Below are 20,065 nucleotides of genomic sequence, written 5' to 3' on the forward strand. Positions count from 1 at the left end.
AGCATGTATACCTGTGATGGATTCATTTTGATATTTGGCAAAACTAATACAATTATGTAAAGTTTAAAAATAAAATAAAATTAGAAAAAAAAATAAAATAAGGTTGAAGTCTTGGATATTTTAATACTGGTTAAAAAGAGAATTTGATATTGAAAACTACCAAAGACTATATAAATTACTTATTGAGGGCTTACTGTGCTATTCTAAACACAAACATATCTGATGATTTTTCCATCAGCTGGAACCAAGGAATGAAGGAATGTCCCCTTGAAATCACGATTGTCTTGAAATCAGCTTGTGTCTTGTTTGGAAACACCTTTTCTGGATTTGTCACAGTTACCTCCAGATTTCATCTGACAAATTAAGGATGCATGGTGATTCCTGAAAGCAGCACACAGTTGTTCAGAACAAACCCATTACAGTACAAGGTATCTTGATGTTATCAACTCCAGAGGCAGGTGAATTTAAGACCCGAGTTGGGAGCAAAATCCAGCTGATTTCATTATTTTTACTTACACCTCAGTTGCTGCTGCTGCTGCTAAATCGCTTCAGTCGTGTCCGACTCTGTGCGACCCCACAGATGGCAGCCGACCAGGCTCCCCCATCTCTGGGATTCTCCAGGCAAGAACACCGGAGTGGGTTGCCATTTCCTTCTCCAATGCATGAAAGTGAAAAGTGAAAGTCGTGTCTGACTCTTTGCGACCCCATGGACTGCAGCCTACCAGGCTCCTCCATCCATGGGATTTTCCAGGCAAGAGTACTGGAGTGGGGTGCCATTGCCTTCTCCGACACCTCAGTTAGGTAGGCTATTTTTCACAAACTCTCTCAGGTTGAGTTTTAGGTGTAGCTTGAGGGTTCTTGAATTAGTTATTTTCTCTGCCGATCTCCTTTGCTCTCACACCAGCTCCCAACACTGTTAAGGCACTCTATCTGCCTTGAAATAAATTTCTTTGGTGTCAAAATGTTTGATTCACATCCAACTTTTTCTTGCCAATTAAAATTTGCAAGAGAGGCTGCTATGGACTGCACTGTGTCCCCTTCAAATTCCTATGTCAAAATCCTAAGCCCCAATGTGATTACATCAGAAAATAGGGCTGTTAGGGAGGAAATCGGGGTTAAATGAGATCCTAAGGCTGGAGTGCTGATCTGCTTGGTTTGGTGTCCTTATATGAAGAGACCAGAGAGTTCATTCCTTCCACAGGTGCCTCGAGGAAAGACCACATAGGAATACAGTGACGACACATGGTGGCAGTGAGGAGCTAGGGAGAGAGATTGCATCAGAACCAACTCTGCTGGCCCCTTGATCTTGGACTTCTAGCCTCCAGAATGGTGAGAAATAACTTTCTGTCATTTAAGCCACCCAGCCTGTGGTATTCTGTTATGGCAGCTGACCAGATTAAGAGAGGGCAAAGTGTAAAAAATGAGCTGAGTTCATACCAACCTTCTGACAAAAATTGAGCATGTCAGATGAGGGATGCTCCATATTTTTGTTTACAGATTCAAAGTCGTTGGTACAACAACTCTTCATAAGGTAAGAGAGAATCAAGCATGTGGACCTGGGCAAAGAATAATGCCTCACAGTTGAAGGTGTGTGCGTGGAGGGGGGCATTGATTATAAATCCAACCCGGGGATGCTCCAGCCTACCTTTGGTCAAAGGCTGTCCAATAGGTGTAATTATTTTAAAAGCCTGAATGAAAGCCTACCCAGTTTTTCTCATAAATTCTCTCTTGTAAGCTTTATTCAAGCTGGGGCACTTTGCATGGGAGTTGCGAACTCTTTTCCTCTCCTGATAAGAGCACAGTGACCTTTCTTGGTGTCAGCAATCTGTTGGTTGAAGAGGGTTTTCAGAGCTACAGGGTTTTGACCAAAACTTTGGCCACAGCTGCTCCTCTGGAAGGTGATGTCTTTTGCAGAGAGCAAGAAGTTGTTAAAGTAATTCAATAAGGTAAATGTCATATTTCAGAGCAGTAATTTGAAGGAAGAATTTGCAAGGACTTTTATAAAAATTAAAATTCCCAAGTGTCTTGACATAAAACAGATAGAAGCAGAGTTGCTCTGTGCAATGAGGCCTGGGGGTCTGGTGTCCAGCCTACGACTTTGTGGAGCACACACTGATTGCTACCGTAGAAGTGAGAAAACCGGTACACTAATGGTCACTTGCCCTGTGCTTTCACATGGACTCAAGAGAACTCTGCAACCTCTAGGACCTCCTCAGCTCCTTGAAGCTCTGGGTACCCCCAGCACAGGAGATGTGGGTCCTTACCACGTGGTACAGATGAAGTAAAATTCTCTTTCCCGCTAGCTCTGTCACTGCCTACTCTCATGAGACAGGGGTCACAGAGCTTGTCATTTCCTCACACAGCACAAACCTGTCATGTAACTTGTTACGAAACAATCATGATGGAATTCTCATGTGATAGGACATTAAGTGCAAAACCATCTGCTTTAAATCCAGAGATGAAGAGATTCTTTCTGTTTCTTCACTGTCTTCTTGAAAGCAAATTCGTCATGATATGATCGCTGGTGAATGATGTGACTTTCAGCATCCATGCCCATAAACAGAGATGGAAGTTATTTCCAGCCAAATGTATTTTAAGTTTTTTTTTTTTAATTAAAAAACTTCAGGGAAGCCCCATTCCTCTGATTAGTGCCCTCACTAAGAGTAACTATTAATCATTAACAAAATCACAACAAAATTCTCATGTGATTGTTTGAAATGTTTCATGTCAGAAATTGTAAATGAAAATCTATCTTTTATACTATAATTCTAATTCTTAAATTACAACTACTTTAGACAACTTAAAGCGTCGCATTTCCTGATTTCTTCATATCAAAGGGGATCACACATGGAGACTCTGGAAATTTTCTTTCAACTGTTGGAAAAGTAAATATCTCAAAAACAAACAAACAAAAAAACCAAACAAACCCAAAACAAAACCAAGCAACTTTCACAAGAAAGCAAAAATTGAGATTTCCTGTGCACTGCTTCCAAACCTCAGTCAGAGGCACACATACTGTATTTCATCCAGGCAAGGCTGTTGAAGTGAAACTGACTTCTGACAGTGTTTCCATCTGGGATTCTGATGATAGGATTTGATTAGGAACTGGGCCTGTAGCGTCAGGATCTGGCATCTACATGTTCGTAAGTCCAGAAGTCAAAACACTTGGTGCTGCCCATGGACTGTCTACAGAGGCAACTGTAAATGTTTTGAGTTGAAAGAAATGGTTGTCTCACTAATCACAGGCGTGGTGCTTCCCTGAAGTTCTTAAAAGTTGTTCTTTTTACCTCCCCTCTGAAGGTAGCTTAGTACAGTGTCTGTAACCCTAGAGTTGGACATAATGCACAATTTCATTCAACTTACTACTTTCACAGATTAAGAAACTGAGACTCAGATTTTGGTGATTTGCTCAAGGACAAAGCAGAAAATCAGGATTAAAAACCTGGCTCACAATTCCCAGTCCAGTCCTCTTTCTGTTATGACATTTTTTTTTTTTTTTAAGCAATGGGTTGTTGGCTATAGAATGAAGAAAAAAGAGCATGTGAAACTTTTTTTTTTGTTTCAAACCATCAAACTCCACCTATTAGTACATGTCTATAAGTTAACAGATAGCTATTCTCTGCCTACAAAATAGCCAATATCTTAAAAATTCAAACACAAACAGATAGAGCAGTACTTACTTTATAACATATGTGCCATGGACTTTCCTAAGCAGTTCTCTGGGTGGACTCTATGCTTCTTTAGGATACAAACATTGCATTTATTCACAACTTTCTACAGTTCATCTAAAAAATCAGACACATCAACACACTCTTCTACTGCAGTGAAGGGAAATACTATTTTTATGTTATACTCTGTTCTAAAGGTAAAATCACTAAAAAGCATCCTTTGAAAAGCCTGCTATTGGGAGCTCAGACCTTGGGGGATGGCACAGAATTGCAGATGAAGTGGAGTCAAGGGAGCTTGGTTCAGTGCTTTGCCCCAGCATTTCCTGGGAAGGCGAATATAGAAATTTGATTACTTAAGGAGATGTGTAAACCTTAACAAAATACCAAAACAAGTGCTGCGATATGACCTCCCTCACCTGTTGAATCTGCTTCTTCTCTCTCCTTCACTGAGTAAAATTCCTGCTGAGCAGGGTACCCCTGGAGGAAGCCTGGACTGTGTGGTCAGTGAGTGATGTTCTCCCTTCTCTGAAAGAAGTGCACACAGGGCTCACCACTAATGCTCACTTCTGCTTTGAGCAGTGTGGAAGTGGAGGGCAGAGTTGGTTTTTAGAAATCCTAATAATGGAATCTGTTTCCCCCAATAAGTTAGCAAATGTCAAAAGGTCAAAACCTCCTTCTAAAAAAAAAAATATGTGGAAGCTAAATCTTATAACTGCTCACCAAAATACTTTGTTCCTTGAGTCTTTTAAACAGAGCATATACAGTGTTACAGAGAAGGTGATAGCACCCCACTCCAGTACTCTTGCCTGGAAAACCCCATGGACGGAGGAGCCTGGTAGGCTGCAGTCCATGGGGTCATGAAGAGTCGGACATGACTGAGCGACTTCACTTTCACTTTTCACTTTCATGCATTGGAGAAGGAAATGGCAACCCACTCCAGTGTTCTTGCCTGGAGAATCCCAGGGATGGGGGAGCCTGGTGGGCTGCAGTCTATGGGGTCGCACAGACTTGGACACGACTGAAGAGACTTAGCAGCAGCAGCAGCAGCATACAGTGTAGGTTTCTAGACATGAAGTTCTGTTTATAAACTTTCCAAGATTTGGATATAGTATTTGTTGCTTCAAGCTTCCAGTGTTCACTCATCTTTATTCTTAAGAGTTGACTGATTGGTAGTTGGAGACTCTTGTAGAATTTATGAACATCTTCACTGTGTATTTTAGCTTCTTACTGAATCCTGTTTGTTAATATTAATATTTTAAATGACTGTTTAGCTTGATCTCTAGTCCACTTAACCATCACCACAAAATCTCAATTATTATAATGTAAGGAAGTGAGATTTTTATGGTCTACATAAAATTGTTTGCAAGGATCTCTGGCTAAGTATTGTTTTGTTGATGTTGTTTTTGCTTTTCATCAAAATTATTACACCTCCAGGGACAAATTAAATGTTATTTTTTCTGGCATGCCTTATACTTTATATTTTGGTCTAGTGATTTTTTTTTTTTTTTTGACACACTCATATATTCTGAGGAACTAATTGTCAACACATAGTTTAGATTTTTTTAAACTGATAACTTGTAAGGGTCATTATATCAGATTCTAAGATTCTCTCCATGGCTTCAAGGGATTCATTGGAAACTTAGGTTTTTTTTTTTTTTTAAATTAGCTAAATAAATTAACATATTTAAATATATCAGGACTAAAAATGATGAATACCACATCAACATAACAGATTGTATCATGTTGGCTTATATTCTTGGCTGAAATGTGATGAAAAATTATTGAAACTGAATCTCGGATGAATTGTATAGACAGTGACCATGTTATGTACCAAGGGCTGTGGCTCCCTTTCAGGTGGAAGGATGTTATTTATTGTGATTCCATATTTCCTTTTGGTAATGACCCCTGAATTTGTTCTCTTGGGGAAGTTTTGATAAAACTATAGCTGTTGTCAAATTTACTTATATTTTACTTTTGTTTTACTATTATTATTAGTTTGGTTGCTGTTCTCAACTTTGAAAATTACCTACATCTTAGCTGCTTCACAGATGTACAGAGCACGTATTTTCTGTCTACAGGCTCCAGATCCATCTTTACTTAAAAAATATAAAGATGATCCATAAATATATAATAAGAGAATTTCAGAAGACTGCCTTTTCTTCCCAATAGATAAAAAAAAGATTTGAGTTTATGAACGAGATGTTAGAGTTGTCCAGAATATGTACATGTAATTCAATAAATTTTGGATATAATAGTGTTTTAAAAGTCAGTATTGAAAATAGTGTTTCAATATATTTAGGACATCAACATTTTAATAAAGTATTATAAAAAATAAATTATTTTGTAGCAAAACATATAGATACTAATGTTTTTATTGTACTGAGTAGTCACCTATACCTTTTCATTGTATTATATTTGCAAGTTTTAAAAGACTTATTTTTATGTTTACATAACTCTATAGATTCTTTTTTCTCCTTTTAGGACTACTTATTTTTATGTATTTGCTAGTAGTTATGTGGTTTTTTATTTTTGCTAGGAACCATGTCATACAAGCAAATAATCAATTCTCTTTCAACAAGCAAACCACTTATGTGGTTGTATTTATGTAAGCAAATATTTGTTCTCAGAAAAAAATATCTTAGTGTGTTGCCTTTAAAAAAATGAAATAAGTACTCTGTGTGACTGTTGCTTTTTAACATATGAGCATTTAAATGTCACTTCCAACTTATATGTGTTGGATAGAAGCACTTCAGCTTATAAAAAGTATTTAGCTAGTCACAAGGAATTAAATATTTGGAAAAGATTATTTTTGAGTAAAATATTTTAAAGCCATTTTAATATTAATACATAGTGATAGCTATTATACCAGGTTAAGTCTGAATGCTCCTGGGGCACTGAATAACTTTCAGTGATATAGCCATGCTAAGCAGACTATCTAATAAGATGATATGTTTTCTGTTGATTCATTTGGCTATAAATTCAAAAGTACCATGTGCTAAAACATTTATACTCATTAAATATATTGAGATTAAAAATAAAATGTAATAGCAACTGCTATCTATCTTAAACTTTCTTTTACAGGAACATACTTTTTCTCAGCAATCATAATCTGATACCCAGAGACAAAAAAAAAAAACAGGGAGGACAGGGGGAGATGACTTTTCACAATATCAGGTTTTGCTGATAGCATAAGATGGTAACAGATTCAACTTACAGCTTATAATACAGTTTTCATTTTATTTTAAACATATTTTGCATGATATAAAAATATTGATCACAGTGAGCTTTACCAGTTGTTATTGCTATAAAAATGAATGCAGAAACAATATTTTTAGTGGAAATAAATTATATAGTCATTATTCTTTTTAAAAAACAATCACAAGAGAAAACCTCAGCTTTTGGTCATTGGCAGAAAACCAGTCTTTTAAAGAGGTCTTTTGCAGATGAGCTCCAGTCCATTTCTGTAACATTCTCCACGTGGTTCAGGAAACTGACTTTTGTCTTTGTTACCCGGTCCACAAAGTCTCTGTGTTCATAGTTCTAACATGGCAGCATGGTTTCCCATGAAAGAACAATGACGAACTAGAAAAGATACAATCTTAGTTCACATGTGGTCTTTTCCAATATGAAGGGACACAGCGACATACTTCTTCACTAAATGAAAGTCCCTGTTCACAATGCTTGACTCGATTTGTACATGGTCGTCTGTAACAACTAGAGGAACAAAGAAGGACAGACTTCTGTTAAAGACCACGAGATGAATTTGTTATGCTACAAACGCACGTTCGTGTTTTTCTAAGTTTCAGACTGGAACAAAATTACTCATTTTATCATAAAACGGTTGTCCAGTTTATAAATTGCTAAAGTTTGTGCCTGGAATTTCCAAATTTAAGAGGGATGGAAAAAGCCTAAAAAAAAAAGTCTTGCTTGCAGAGGTAACAAATGGAAGAATGGGGTGTTGTTAGCACTCATTCTTTTGAAGTGTCTGTGCTTTGTAGTTGAAAGTAACATAAAACAGAAATTTTGAAAGTGAGTATTTACGGTCTGCCGATTTAGCATGATCACATAAGCGTGGCAGAATTCTCAAGAATCTGGGATTTGGTTGGAACCCAGACTTCAGGGAGATTAAACCCAGCCATTCTGGCAGGGCTGTGGTCCACAGGAGGGCCCCACCCTTACTCTTAACTTGGGTTGGCAGCTGGCTGCTGCACAAGGGTGGCCAGCCTCCCTCGTCCACCTAGATGCCATGCAAAAGCAGTGTGGGCTGGGAGAAGGGGCAGGGAGGGACAGTATTCACTGTGGGGGAGGTTCCTCTCCCCCCACCCTCAATGTCCAGTTTCTAGCGGTGGTGAAAGGACAAATGACTCAGCAGTCAATAACATCCACAGCCCTGTTGCTCCTGTGAACAGAACATCTTTGAAGGACTTTCTGAGGGATGAGTATACATAATGTACCATGGAGAAAAATGCAAGGGCACCTGGAAATCAGAAATGTACCACAGAAAAACTACAAAGAGGGTTTTGAAATATCATTTCTTTTGCTCCTGAAAGCATATCTAGTTAAAATTTTATTTACTTTCATTTCTAAATACAAATGCATTAGTATAGGGATACTGGTAATCCTTTACTAAAAAGATATGATTTTCAGTAATCAATGAAAGTTGCTGACTAAGGTAATGAATCACAGAATAGGTACTCTGCCCACTACACTTTTAGAATAAATATGATGAGAAAGTGAGGAGTATGTATTTTTTCAAAATATCAAACTATCTTTTTTTGGCATAAAATCTGGAATTACATGCTTAGAAAAATGAACATAGAAAGAAATTTAGTAAATAGAAAGCCATTAAGAAACAATGTATTCTGTGAGGAGAAATACAATGATAGGGACGTTTTTTTCTAAGTTAATGTAAGAACTGTGTAGAAAAATATAGTAACTGGTTAGTTTTATGTAAACAAAAATTTCAGGCTTTTCACTGTAAACTGGGTTCACTTGTGCAAAATGGTTTAATGATCTTTAAAAAGATTTAGTATCTATATTTTTCTATAGTTTTGGTATATCCTTTTGGTAATTAGAATAAGATATGCAAGTAAAATTGGAATATCATTGCTAAAAAATACTCTAAAGAGGAAACATAAGGATTCCTATAAGGTTTTCTGAAATGGTAATGGAAGAAGAGATACCTAGGTTCATGGAAGTCTCCTCATGCAGTAGCTAACATGTTAGTGTGGCTGGATCATCAGAAAGATGAACTGAAACGGTAACACAAGCTCTTGAGAATCAAAAGGACACTGTTTACTGAAGACAAAAGTAACGATTAACATTCATATAGACACTATATTGTAAATAATGGAAGGTAAGTGTTAAGTCCTGTGGGGGTTATATCACCATCTGTAAAGAGTTGGTGGAAGAAGAGAACCCAGTGATGGTGACGGAGAACAGGTGGAGAGAAGACTAAAAGGACCATCAGGAAAGCACAGCGTTCTCTCGGCCCAAACAGAAAGCCCAAAGAGAAACTGCAGTAAGACCGGATTGTTTGTGAAATCTGACCATGAAGGGGCTACTGAAACCTTAAACAAAGCTGAATCATGGAGTCCTCAGGGCATAACAGGATTACAGCTGGGTGAATACAAGAGATGAAAGAGGTGAACAGATAAATGCAAAATGACCCATCATGGAGCAACTCAGAAGACAAGGACAGAGCTAGTTGCTGAAGAAAGTTCAACATTGCAGTAAGATGCCAATAAAGAAATTTGAGAACGTTTTTAAATTGGAGGGAGAAAACTACAGAGTTGAGGACATTAAAGGTGTGGAAGAGAAGGGGTGTGATTGGTGGAGCGATGCTGAAGCAAAGTGGGAGGCTGTGTCAAACACCTAGAGCTGGCTTATTCTTGGATCAGAGGAAGAAGGTCAGGGATGAACACTGAAAGGGTCTGAGTCCAGGAGACTCTTTTTTTTTTTTCTGTGATGAAGGAAGCCAAATCAGGTTTAAGGAATGCCTTGAGTAACCTTTAACAATATGTTAATATATTTCTCTAATTCTCATTAAATACTTAGCCTTACTATTTTCATTTCTAGATACAATTCCACAGTAAATGGTATTATCCTGTCCTTTGTGAACTTCGCACAACATTTTCTGCACTTAGAACATTTGTCCAAAATTACATCTGACTGCACTGTCATTTTTGGTGGGGGTAGGTGTGTGCTGCCTGGGTGTATGTTGAAGATGCTCCAGAAATGACTGTCCTATGCATCTGTCATCTAACTCCTGTTGCGAGCTGCTCTCTTAGCCTCTGGGACAAGGACTTAGTGCAGTCTGAGCTTGGATCTCATTTTGGTTTCCAGGGATCTCATCTTGCTTTTTCAGGAGCAAACAGTCTCCCCCAAATTTAGCATTGTTTACAAAATATCATAATTCATCTTACAGAACTTAAATGGTCCCATTCTAACAAACCAGTATTTTGGCTGAGAAAATTGCTTTGAATTGAGAAAACTATCCCCAATATAAGATAAATTAATACTCTTTATGAAGGTTTCTTACCTGCATGTTTGATGCTGAAACTTCTTTCCTTTTAAGAAGCATTTCTGTGGATTTTCTGTACATTCACAGGCACATTTTCCAGGGTTTAAGGGCTGATTTCTTGGGCAGGTTTTTTTACATATGCACTGGCATGTGTTTTCATCAAATTCTCTGTTGGCCCCACATGAGCTGGGGAAAAGTTTGTTTTTACAGACACACTGGCATGAGTCTCTGTCTAGTTCCTTGTGGGGTCCACAGCTGGAAGCCTGAAGTCCCCCTTTGCAGACGCATTGACAGGTCTCTTCATCCAGCTCCTTGTTGGGCCCACAGATGTCATGGAATCCGTCTGCAGAGTCTAGACAAACACAGTCAGGACAGCTTTACTATCCCTTACTTGGTTCTGGGTGTGGAGTGAAACAATGAAGAGCACTTAGAAGTGTCTTCCTTTCCACAGGTAGCTTCCTTTACAGAGAAGTTCAAAACAATACCAGAAGCAGAAAGTGAAGCAGAAAGTGTCCTATTTTGTAGTGACTTATTTCAAAGCTTGAGGATGAATATTGTACGTGTGATTTTAATATTAGGTATTTGTTAATCAACAGAGAGACCCTTGGCATTTAGTCTTAAAGCATCATTTGGCTTACCATCTCCAGCACTGGGGGAAAAAATAAAATCATGCTGAGCCAGGCATCTGCAGACGTGGTTATTCCAAATGTAATCTGCGGGGCAAGTCTTGTTTGCAGCCTGGCACCTGTGGAGAGACAGGTTAACAATAAGTGGTACACGGAAGGGATCATCTCTTTTCTTACCTGTGTATTACAGAATCAGTGATGCTTATGAAAAAGCATTAAGATGATATAAGAATACATAAAATAAAATGCAAACATTCCCTCTCAAACTACTCCCACCCACAGGTGCTGTCCAATTCTAATGGTTTTATATAATTTCAGATTCATTTTTTTTAAGGCAAATACATTTGTATGATCACATACAGTTTTAGTTGATGAGAAAATGGGATAAAGCCTTTCAGACCATTCTGAAATTTCCTTTTTCCATTAAACAATCTATTATGGACATCTTTATATGTCACTTCATAAAATTTGCTCCATTATCTTTATTAGTCCACAAGTGGGTACACTATTACTTATTAATCTCCTGTTGGTAGCCATTGGGGTTTCTTCCAGATTTTGGGTTTCTAAACAATCCTACAGGAAACGTCCTTATACATGCACTTTACTGACTTATTTCTGAAGCACAGATGGCCATAACTGTAAAGGGTCCATTAACACAGAGTTCCCACTCCATACTCCCCAGAAAGGAGTCAAAGATCATGGTTTTTACTGTTACCTGTAAACAGGTATTCCCTTTTTGAATATCATCCATGCAGTTTCATCCTCAACTTTGTCATCCCCGACACAGTCCCCAAGTCACACGCTTTCTTATATTTCTTAAAATATCTTTCCACACCCATTTCTACTGTCTTGGTTCCCACTCATGATTTCTCTCTTGGATTTTTTCAGAAGCTTCCTCTCCACTTTTTCCAACTCCTGTTTTGCTTCTCTGACCCACCTACTATATTGCCACCAGGCCGTTCTTTCTTTCTCTCTCCATAGCCTAGCACTACAGTGGTACCTAGAAGGCACACAATAACTTTTTCATTAAATGACTGAATGAAGCAGAGCATAGTGTATTATATGCTTCTTATACTAGATATATATGTCTTTATTTGCACTCTGATACAGGAGTTACTTTAGTTGAGAAATTATATAATCCATTAAAAATATCCTACATTTCCGAGCACAATGCTATGCACATAGAAGACTCAACATAAATATTCATAAATGAATAAACACTGAGTAGAAAAATCTAGGGTATCACTTTTTAATCATAAATGGCTCCCTCCATTAAAAGAGAGTGTCTATCATTAAAGGGACCCTAGAAATACATGGAATTCAACCTGAAGGAAAATAGAAGAGGAAATAATTGGAAAAAAGAGAATATGAAAACATCAATATAAATATTGATATTTAACCATTTCTGTTAGAGATAATCTCTTCTACCTGTGGAACTTATGATATTTTTTGGTGCTGCTGATATTGAGACTTGAGATCTTTTCGTAAATACTAGAAATGATGCACACTATTGAGGAAAGCATAGAGGTAAGAAAAAGAGACACTTGGCTTTTTATCTCTGGCACTTCTTTTAAAGCTGTTTAGCTTTGTATATGCAAATTAACATTTCCCAGACTCGATTTTTCCACTTGTAAAATGTTAGTAAAAATAGAAGCCAGTGTTTATTGAATGCTTACTGTATGTCAGGAATTGGGCTAATATTTAATGCAAATACTGATTATAAACATCACTACACATCTATGAAGTAGATCTGTCATCATTATCATCACTGTTATTTTAGTATGCTATGCTATTATAATCTTAGATTAACATGCAATATAGTATCATGTTGTTGAATAGATTGTGAGGATTTGATCATAAATGTTATGCTATATGAACATTTCAATTTAATTTTAAAAGTGAGGAAAATCTGTCACAAAAGTTTTTAGAACTTAGAAAAACTCAGAGAGCTAGTGAGCAGAGAATGAATTTTCAAACCAGGAAGCCACCTGCAGGAAGCACCCTCTTCTTTGGTGTCTGCCATCATGGCAGCCACCTGGTGTCAGGAGTTAGGAGCATGGGCCATGGGTGGCAGATACATGGTGCATGGTAACATTTGGTAAAATTAAAAAAATATCAATGTAACATGCATTGCCCTTTGACTCTGAATGCTCAGAGGTTAGAGGCAGTCAAGCTCATCTTTGTCCTTCTCTCACAGTACCCAGAAGAAACATTCTTTGTCCATTCCAGAGACTCCATAATTATATTATGAATGACTCATTTTGCAAAAGATTCTTTTAATTAGTTATACTTGTTCACAGATAATGTAAAAAAAAATCTGCTACTTAGTTAACATCATAGTAATGTAAATGTAACACCAAACATTTAGGAAAGACAAGACTTGTTATCTTGCTGGCAGTGGTGGGTGGGAGCCAGGGTGGAGCAGAAACAGGACATTGTTGCATCTGAGCGAAATTTCAGTCTCTGTAGAAAGGAATGCTGGGAAGCCCTCCCTGGAAGTAATCATATAATCTTGACTTAAAGTGTCACCAGAAAGGTTTGAAGACATCTACCACTAATTTAAAAATTATAGTTAATGAAAGGGTCTTTTTCATTTGGCATTAGAAAGAATCAATTTTACTGAGGAATAATTTGCCCACAATAAAATGCCTACATAGCTCCTATTTTAAATTCATGGCCTTTTCCCAAATTTATACACCTGTGTAACTCTCATTAGGGTTTCCCTGGTGGCTCAGTGGTAAAGAATCTGCCTGCCAATGCAGGAGACGTGGGTTTGATCCCTAGAAAGATCCCCTGGAGAAAGAAATGGCAACCTGCTCCAGTATTCTTGCCTGGGAAATCCCATGGACAGAGGAGCCTGGTAGGCTGCAGGCCGTGGGTTGCAAAGAGTTGGACATGACTTAGTGACTAAACAACGATATTCCTTCCTCTGAGTCTAGATTATATTCATTTTTTCTAGGGTTTCATGTAAAATGAATCCTATAGTATGCATTTTTTTTAGCCTAGCTTCTTTCACCCAATTGAATGTTTTTGAGATCGGTTTATGTTGTTATGTGCATCCACAGGTCATTCTTTTTAGACTGCTCAGTAATATTCTACTTTATGGATATAATGCAATTTGTTTGTTCATTCACCTTTGATTGATGTTGGTTTGTTCCCAGTTATTGGTTACAGAGCTTATATGAACATTTGTCTACAAGTTATGATATGGAAATATGTTTATAGTTCTCTTGGGTAAATACCTAGAAGGGGAAGTTATTAATCATATTGTAAGTGTGTATTTAAGCTCATAAGCATCAGCCAATATATTTTACAAAGCAGTTGCACAATTTTACATATTTATCTGTGATTCCCATTGTACTACATCAACTCAAACACTTAGTTTTCTCTGCCTTTTTCTTTTAGCCATTGTGGTGGTGGTTCCTCTTAACTCTTGTTAACAAAGGTAATGATTTCAAAACATAGTTATGTATTCATCATATATCCATGATCACTGTGGTAGTTTTCCAGTTAAATTGTGGGTCACAACTTACAATAGGTTGAGACCAACATTAAAAAAAAGAGAGAACAATAGGAAAAAAGTATTTAAGTGCACCACACGTAATAAGACATGCATTCATAATGAGAAAAATATCATCTGTAAGAGGGTAAAAATTAGGTATTGAGGAGGAGGAATCTTGGATCTGATAACGGTTTCTGGCTCTCCAAAACCAACAAAGTCTCATTCCTTATTATTTAATTTCTATTAGGTTTTATTGGCTACCACACAAGCCTTGGCACGGGTAACATATCTAAAGTGTATACAAAATAAGACTACAAAAGTACAGTGAGTGAATGGCTGTAACTGAAAGAATTCCTCTTGACCTTATCTCAAAGTCATACACTGAGCGGTACCCTGTGGGCTGCTCTGTGGCTTCTGCTTGATCTGTTTTGTGTGAAACCTGAACTTTGAGAATTAAAGAGTTTACATTTATTAGTTAATTCTACAGAAGTTAATCAAAACATGAGCATGTCAGATGCCAAGAAGAAACACTGTTGACACCCTCTACGTGAGTATCTGGTAGTTATACAGGTTATTATTGTTTTCTCATAGAAAGCAGAAGTTCAAAAAAATTAATTTCTCAAAAAATTTTTTAAAACTTATTTTTAAAAATATTTTACTTTTGCTGGAAAATTATTATTTTAAATGTTTGAAAATTTTTATTTGTATTGTACATTTATATCAGTTGCTACTTTCCATATGTAATTTGATATATTACCATTTATAAGTAAATGTATTACTTTATATGTTTCCCAGCACATAGTTATAAAGTTATATTCAGTATTAACAGATTTTACATTGTTTTTTAACTTTTCACTATAAAATTTTTATTTTGTCCTTTTTAATCCTATACTGAATAAAAAAACAAACCTTTATATTTCCTCTTTAATGTATAAAGGCCAGACATATTTAAGATATATAAAGAGATGTAAATATGTCTGTGGCATTAAAATTTCACGGGGTAGGTAATTAGGAAAAAACGTCTATAAAAGTATCCTTAAGGGATGATAATGAAAAAAAAAAAGGTTGAATAATAAAGGAAATAATTTAAAACAAAACTTTGTTTTATTTTTATAGTTTTATATGGCTGCATAACTATAGGTAAAGTAATACAGACATCTACTTTAAAATTTTATATATATTATGAATATCACAAACATATATACACAGCTCAGTTCAGTTCAGTCTCTCAGTCGTGTCTGACTCTTTGTCCCCATGGACTGCAGCACGCCAGGCCTCCCTGTCTATCACCAACTCCCAGAGCGAACTTATGTCCATGTAGTCGGTGATGCCATATACATAATTAGATATTGCTATACACACAGTTTTGTGTGTACTGGCTTGGAATATAAAATACAATTCTTAATTTTATGCAGTAAAACTCACTGAAAAACACAGAGACAAGGAAATGAATTTAACATGAATCTTCATGATGATAATAAATCTGCCCCTTAATGACTATCTCTCAGATGCTAGACACCATTCTCAGCACAGTAGAAGTATGCCGCATTTCCTTTAACCCTTTTTATATCTTTACATTTTATATATAAGCAAACTGAAATTCAGAGACATGAAATGCCCAATCTTAAAACGCTAATTAGTGGCAGACCTCATTCAGCTCTGGTTTACCCCAAGACCCAAGATCTTTTTGCTCTTTTTCTCTCTTCTTGCCCTCGAACAGCATGCAGTGTGCAAGTAATGATGAAGAAATGAGTAAAATACACAAATGCTATGAGATATATACAGATGAGTAAGTTATTTAGCAAGCATTTGTTGATGAGTGTAGTATATGTGTTTACAGTCCCCAAGTTTGGGGTGTGATTATCTGCTTCATCGGTAAAATAAGGCTAATCCTACCACCAGCTTCATAGATGTTTTGGTGAGCATTAAGCGAGACAATGTCTGCTCGGACCTGAAGTAGGCATGGCTCAGTGATTCTTAAGTGTTATGAGCTGGACATTATAGAACACATAAACCTGCCTAAAATAATCTCACAAACCAGTTTCACATGCAACTTTTACAGAGCCCTAAAAATCTGTGCAAGGACAGAGTAAATACAGTCATTGCTGTGGGTATTCAAGAAGCAAAAGGTACCTGTGATGCTTGGACAAGATAGGGGCAGGAGAAAGACCACCACCTGAACTCTGAGAAATGGATAGGACTTTGGAAAGGCAGAAAAGAAAGGACATTTATTTTAAGCTAGGCCAGAATAGAAACAAGATACAGAGCAGGAAATGAGCTTGGTCTTCAGGGAATCAGACTTTGTGAAACACAGACTTGGAGAAGAATGGGAACAAAACAAGAAAGGAAGGCTGATGCCAGATGACAGAGGTGGAAAATCGGTGTCCAGTTCTTTGGGAAGTTGAAAGTCACCAAAGGATTCTGGTCAGGTGAATGAAATGATGCCTTTTAAAGCTAACTTGTGACATTACTCAGCAACTAGAGACATATTTGGTACAAGAAAGACAGTACTTAAACCACTTCATTAAATCAGAAATCCATGCAGAAAGAAGTAGATGGGATGGCAATGATGGAAATGAAATGGTCAGTTTAGGCTGGAGTGGCTGTCTCCCCTCTCCCCCAAAATAATCAATAGCATTTGGATATGATACAAGGAAAAGAAGTAATTAGTGACAACTGTGTGATTCCAAGGCCTCAAAGAATGTGAAAGATCATTACTATGAATAATGTAGAGGTAAATAAACAGACATAATAAATCTTTGATTCTGTACCTATTACATCTAATATGATTATAAATAAACACAGTTATATAAAAGGGTAGCACTGGAGAAGGAAATGGCAACCCACTCCAGTATTCTTGCCTGGAGAATCCCAGGGACAGAGGAGCCTAGTAGGCTGCCGTCTATGGGGTTGCACAGTCAGACACGACTGAAGCAACTTAGCAGCAGCAGCAGCAGTGGTAAAGAACCTGCCTACCAATGCAGGGGATGTACGAGATGTGAGTTCAATCCTTGGGTGGGGAAGATCCCCTGAAGAGGAAATGGCAACCCACTCTAGTACTCTTGCTTGGAGAATCCCATGGACAGAGGGGCCTGGTGGGCTATAGTCCATGGGGTTGCAGAGTCAGACAGGAGTGAAGTGCATGCATGCATATAAAAGGGACTTTGATAAAATATTAACTATAATTAATATAATCAGCAAAATGCTCAGATCTTGCATTGTAATTCTCGAAACCATTAGCACAGAAATTATGACTGAAGTGCTTAGATTAGATGACTTGCCAAGGGATACAAGTGACTAGAATTCCCAGGACTGTGTGAATGAAATCTCTCTACTACTTCAGGGAGCCATTGTCTGTACTTGCATCAGTGTGAATTTATTCACAGATGCCTGTAAGATCTTTTCCTTTCTGTCAGTCAAAGTAGGCTACCCAAGAGTTTTACCTAAAGTGTCTCTGGAAAGGTAAGGACTTCCACCTCTCACACTAAGTAAAGCAGCACAAAGAGATGCAGCAGGGGATGCCATTAGCACATCACGCTTATGGTCAAGTCCCCTAAAAGGGAAGGTTCCTAGAAAAGTTTTTGGTGATGCATATGTTTACTCATCAATTTATTTATACTTTTATTATAAATGTTGGAGTTATACAAGGTTTCTTTACATGCCTGTGCTATATGCCCTGGCCGTCCTAAAGAACAAAGTTCTGGGTTCTCATTTGGGGATAGAAAGTTCCTAGGCCTCAGGTGGCAATGCGTAACAATTTGTTATAAACTGTTCACAGAGTCAATCCATTATGCTCTATCCAGGCTCTTTATAAGATCTAATGAAGCATATAGTGCCGTATATGCTAAACCATAAAACCAACTAAAAAATAGGATGGGAAATTATGTTGAATAACAAATGTTTCTTTGAGAGTGAATATGAAATAATATTAAGAAAAAATTTTTAAAGTATTAATATTTCAATATCCAATCCTTGCTGAAATAATATGAATTGATATGTTGTGAAAAACTAATTGAGATGGAAGAAAGGCAACTGAATTTGCTATAAAAGATATAAAATAATATATTCATGTTTACTTTTTGTTTTGGGCCAAAAATCTTAAGACTCAAATGTTTTTAGTTTTGACATCCATCTATGAATTTGCACACCTGATTGTATGAGTGTTAAATGTTGGTGGCATCTGTGTCTTTCCACAGACAAATACTTACTTTATATGGTAAGCTATTTTGTCTATAACATAGGTTTTCCTGTTTCAGTTTAATTTTATGTTCACAGTGCATTTTCAAATTTGTCTTGCTTTATTTGATAGAGAAATATAGCACATTTCACAAAAATTTTTTAATCACCTGTGTTTACTTGGAAGTAATTTTATGTTAGTAGAGGATGCAGAAAAAAGCAGATCAAAGTCATACTCACTGTGGTAGTGCTGCTGGCAGGGAGCGTCTAATAATTGAATGGACTTGTCTGTAAACATCCAGCTTAGACATGCATCGGCAGGAGGTGTGATTGGCAAAACTGATTGTTACTGGTTTGGGGCCTTGAGAGAGAGGCACTGTAATTTCAAACAACTACAAAGAAGGGACAAAAAGAAGAAAAATTATATAGATACTGTAAAGCATTTCTGTGGTAAATGTTGGAGCCCAAAAAGAGCGAGCTTAACTCTTCATGATTAGGGAGTGCCATGTAATGTATGCAGGATGCTAAAGTTTTTTATGATTACAAGTAAAAACTGTTTTGTGTCGAATCAATATCCTGTATCAGAACAGTAAACAGTCCATGTGCTTATCTCATGCCCCTATTATTAAGCATATTAGAATTTTGATAACCAACTAATGATTACAGAGATGTGACAGACCAATGTGTTCAAGGAAGAAAGGATTGTTTCAGTCTTTGATTATTCCAGGGGGTTAAAAAATGGCACAGATATAAATATCTTTGTGGTGTAAGAGCAAAGCTAATGGCCACAAAACCTGGAAATGTTTGGTTAAGTCTTATTTTCTATAACCTGAGTACACACACATAAAATACCTAGGTGTAAAATTGATTTTCATTCCAAATGAAATTTCAACTTCAAACTAGCTTTATATTTTCTGATATATCTAATGAGTTTATTATGTTTAAAAGAAAGATACATTCATTAATAGATAAAGTATCATTTCTGCTGTTTTTACAAAAGCATTATGAAAATATAAGTGTAGAATAGGGTAGGACATCATACATGAGGGTGGATTAGAGTCTCAAATTTTGTTTAAAATCTTATTCTGAATGCCTTATTAATGGAGAAGTTCAGTTTTTCTCTTCCTTCCACAAAAACAATGTTTTAAGTTGAATATACAGTAAATTAGAGATTAATTAAAACTAAGGATTTAAATCCCAAAGTTTCTTAAACTCTAAATTATGATCAGTAATAATACAGACTGGTTCCAAATAGGAAAAGGAGTACGTCAAGGCTGTATATTGTCACCCTGCTTATTTAACTTATATGCAGAGTACATCATGAGAAACGCTGGACTGGAAGAAGCACAAGCTGGAATCAAGATTGCTGGGAGAAATATCAATAACCTCAGATATGCAGATGACACCACCCTTATGGCAGAAAGTGAAGAGGAACTAAAGAGCCTCTTGATGAAAGTGAAAGAGGAGAGTGAAAAAGTTGCCTTAAAGCTCAACATTCAGAAAACGAAGATCACAGCATCTGGTCCCATCACTTCAGGGGAAATAGATGGGGAAACAGTGGAAACAGCTG

General features: G+C 36.9%; 1 protein-coding gene across 1 annotated transcript in view; it reads right to left on the bottom strand.

The window, feature by feature from the left end:
• Window positions 1-6,893: 6,893 nt before the first annotated feature.
• Window positions 6,894-20,065, bottom strand: part of VEGFC (vascular endothelial growth factor C) — a gene marked incomplete at its 5' end in the record, with an annotated part of 84,789 nt that continues 71,617 nt past the window's right edge. Inside the window, 4 exons of the mRNA XM_010829924.1 lie at window positions 6,894-7,382; window positions 10,210-10,543; window positions 10,830-10,936; window positions 18,736-18,887. Coding sequence (XP_010828226.1) covers window positions 7,268-7,382; window positions 10,210-10,543; window positions 10,830-10,936; window positions 18,736-18,887 — 708 coding nt within the window. The remainder of the gene's footprint in view (window positions 7,383-10,209; window positions 10,544-10,829; window positions 10,937-18,735; window positions 18,888-20,065) is intronic.

Source organism: Bison bison, unplaced genomic scaffold (genome assembly GCF_000754665.1).
Source record: "Bison bison bison isolate TAMUID 2011002044 unplaced genomic scaffold, Bison_UMD1.0 scf7180017864514, whole genome shotgun sequence".
Lineage (NCBI taxonomy): Eukaryota > Metazoa > Chordata > Mammalia > Artiodactyla > Bovidae > Bison > Bison bison.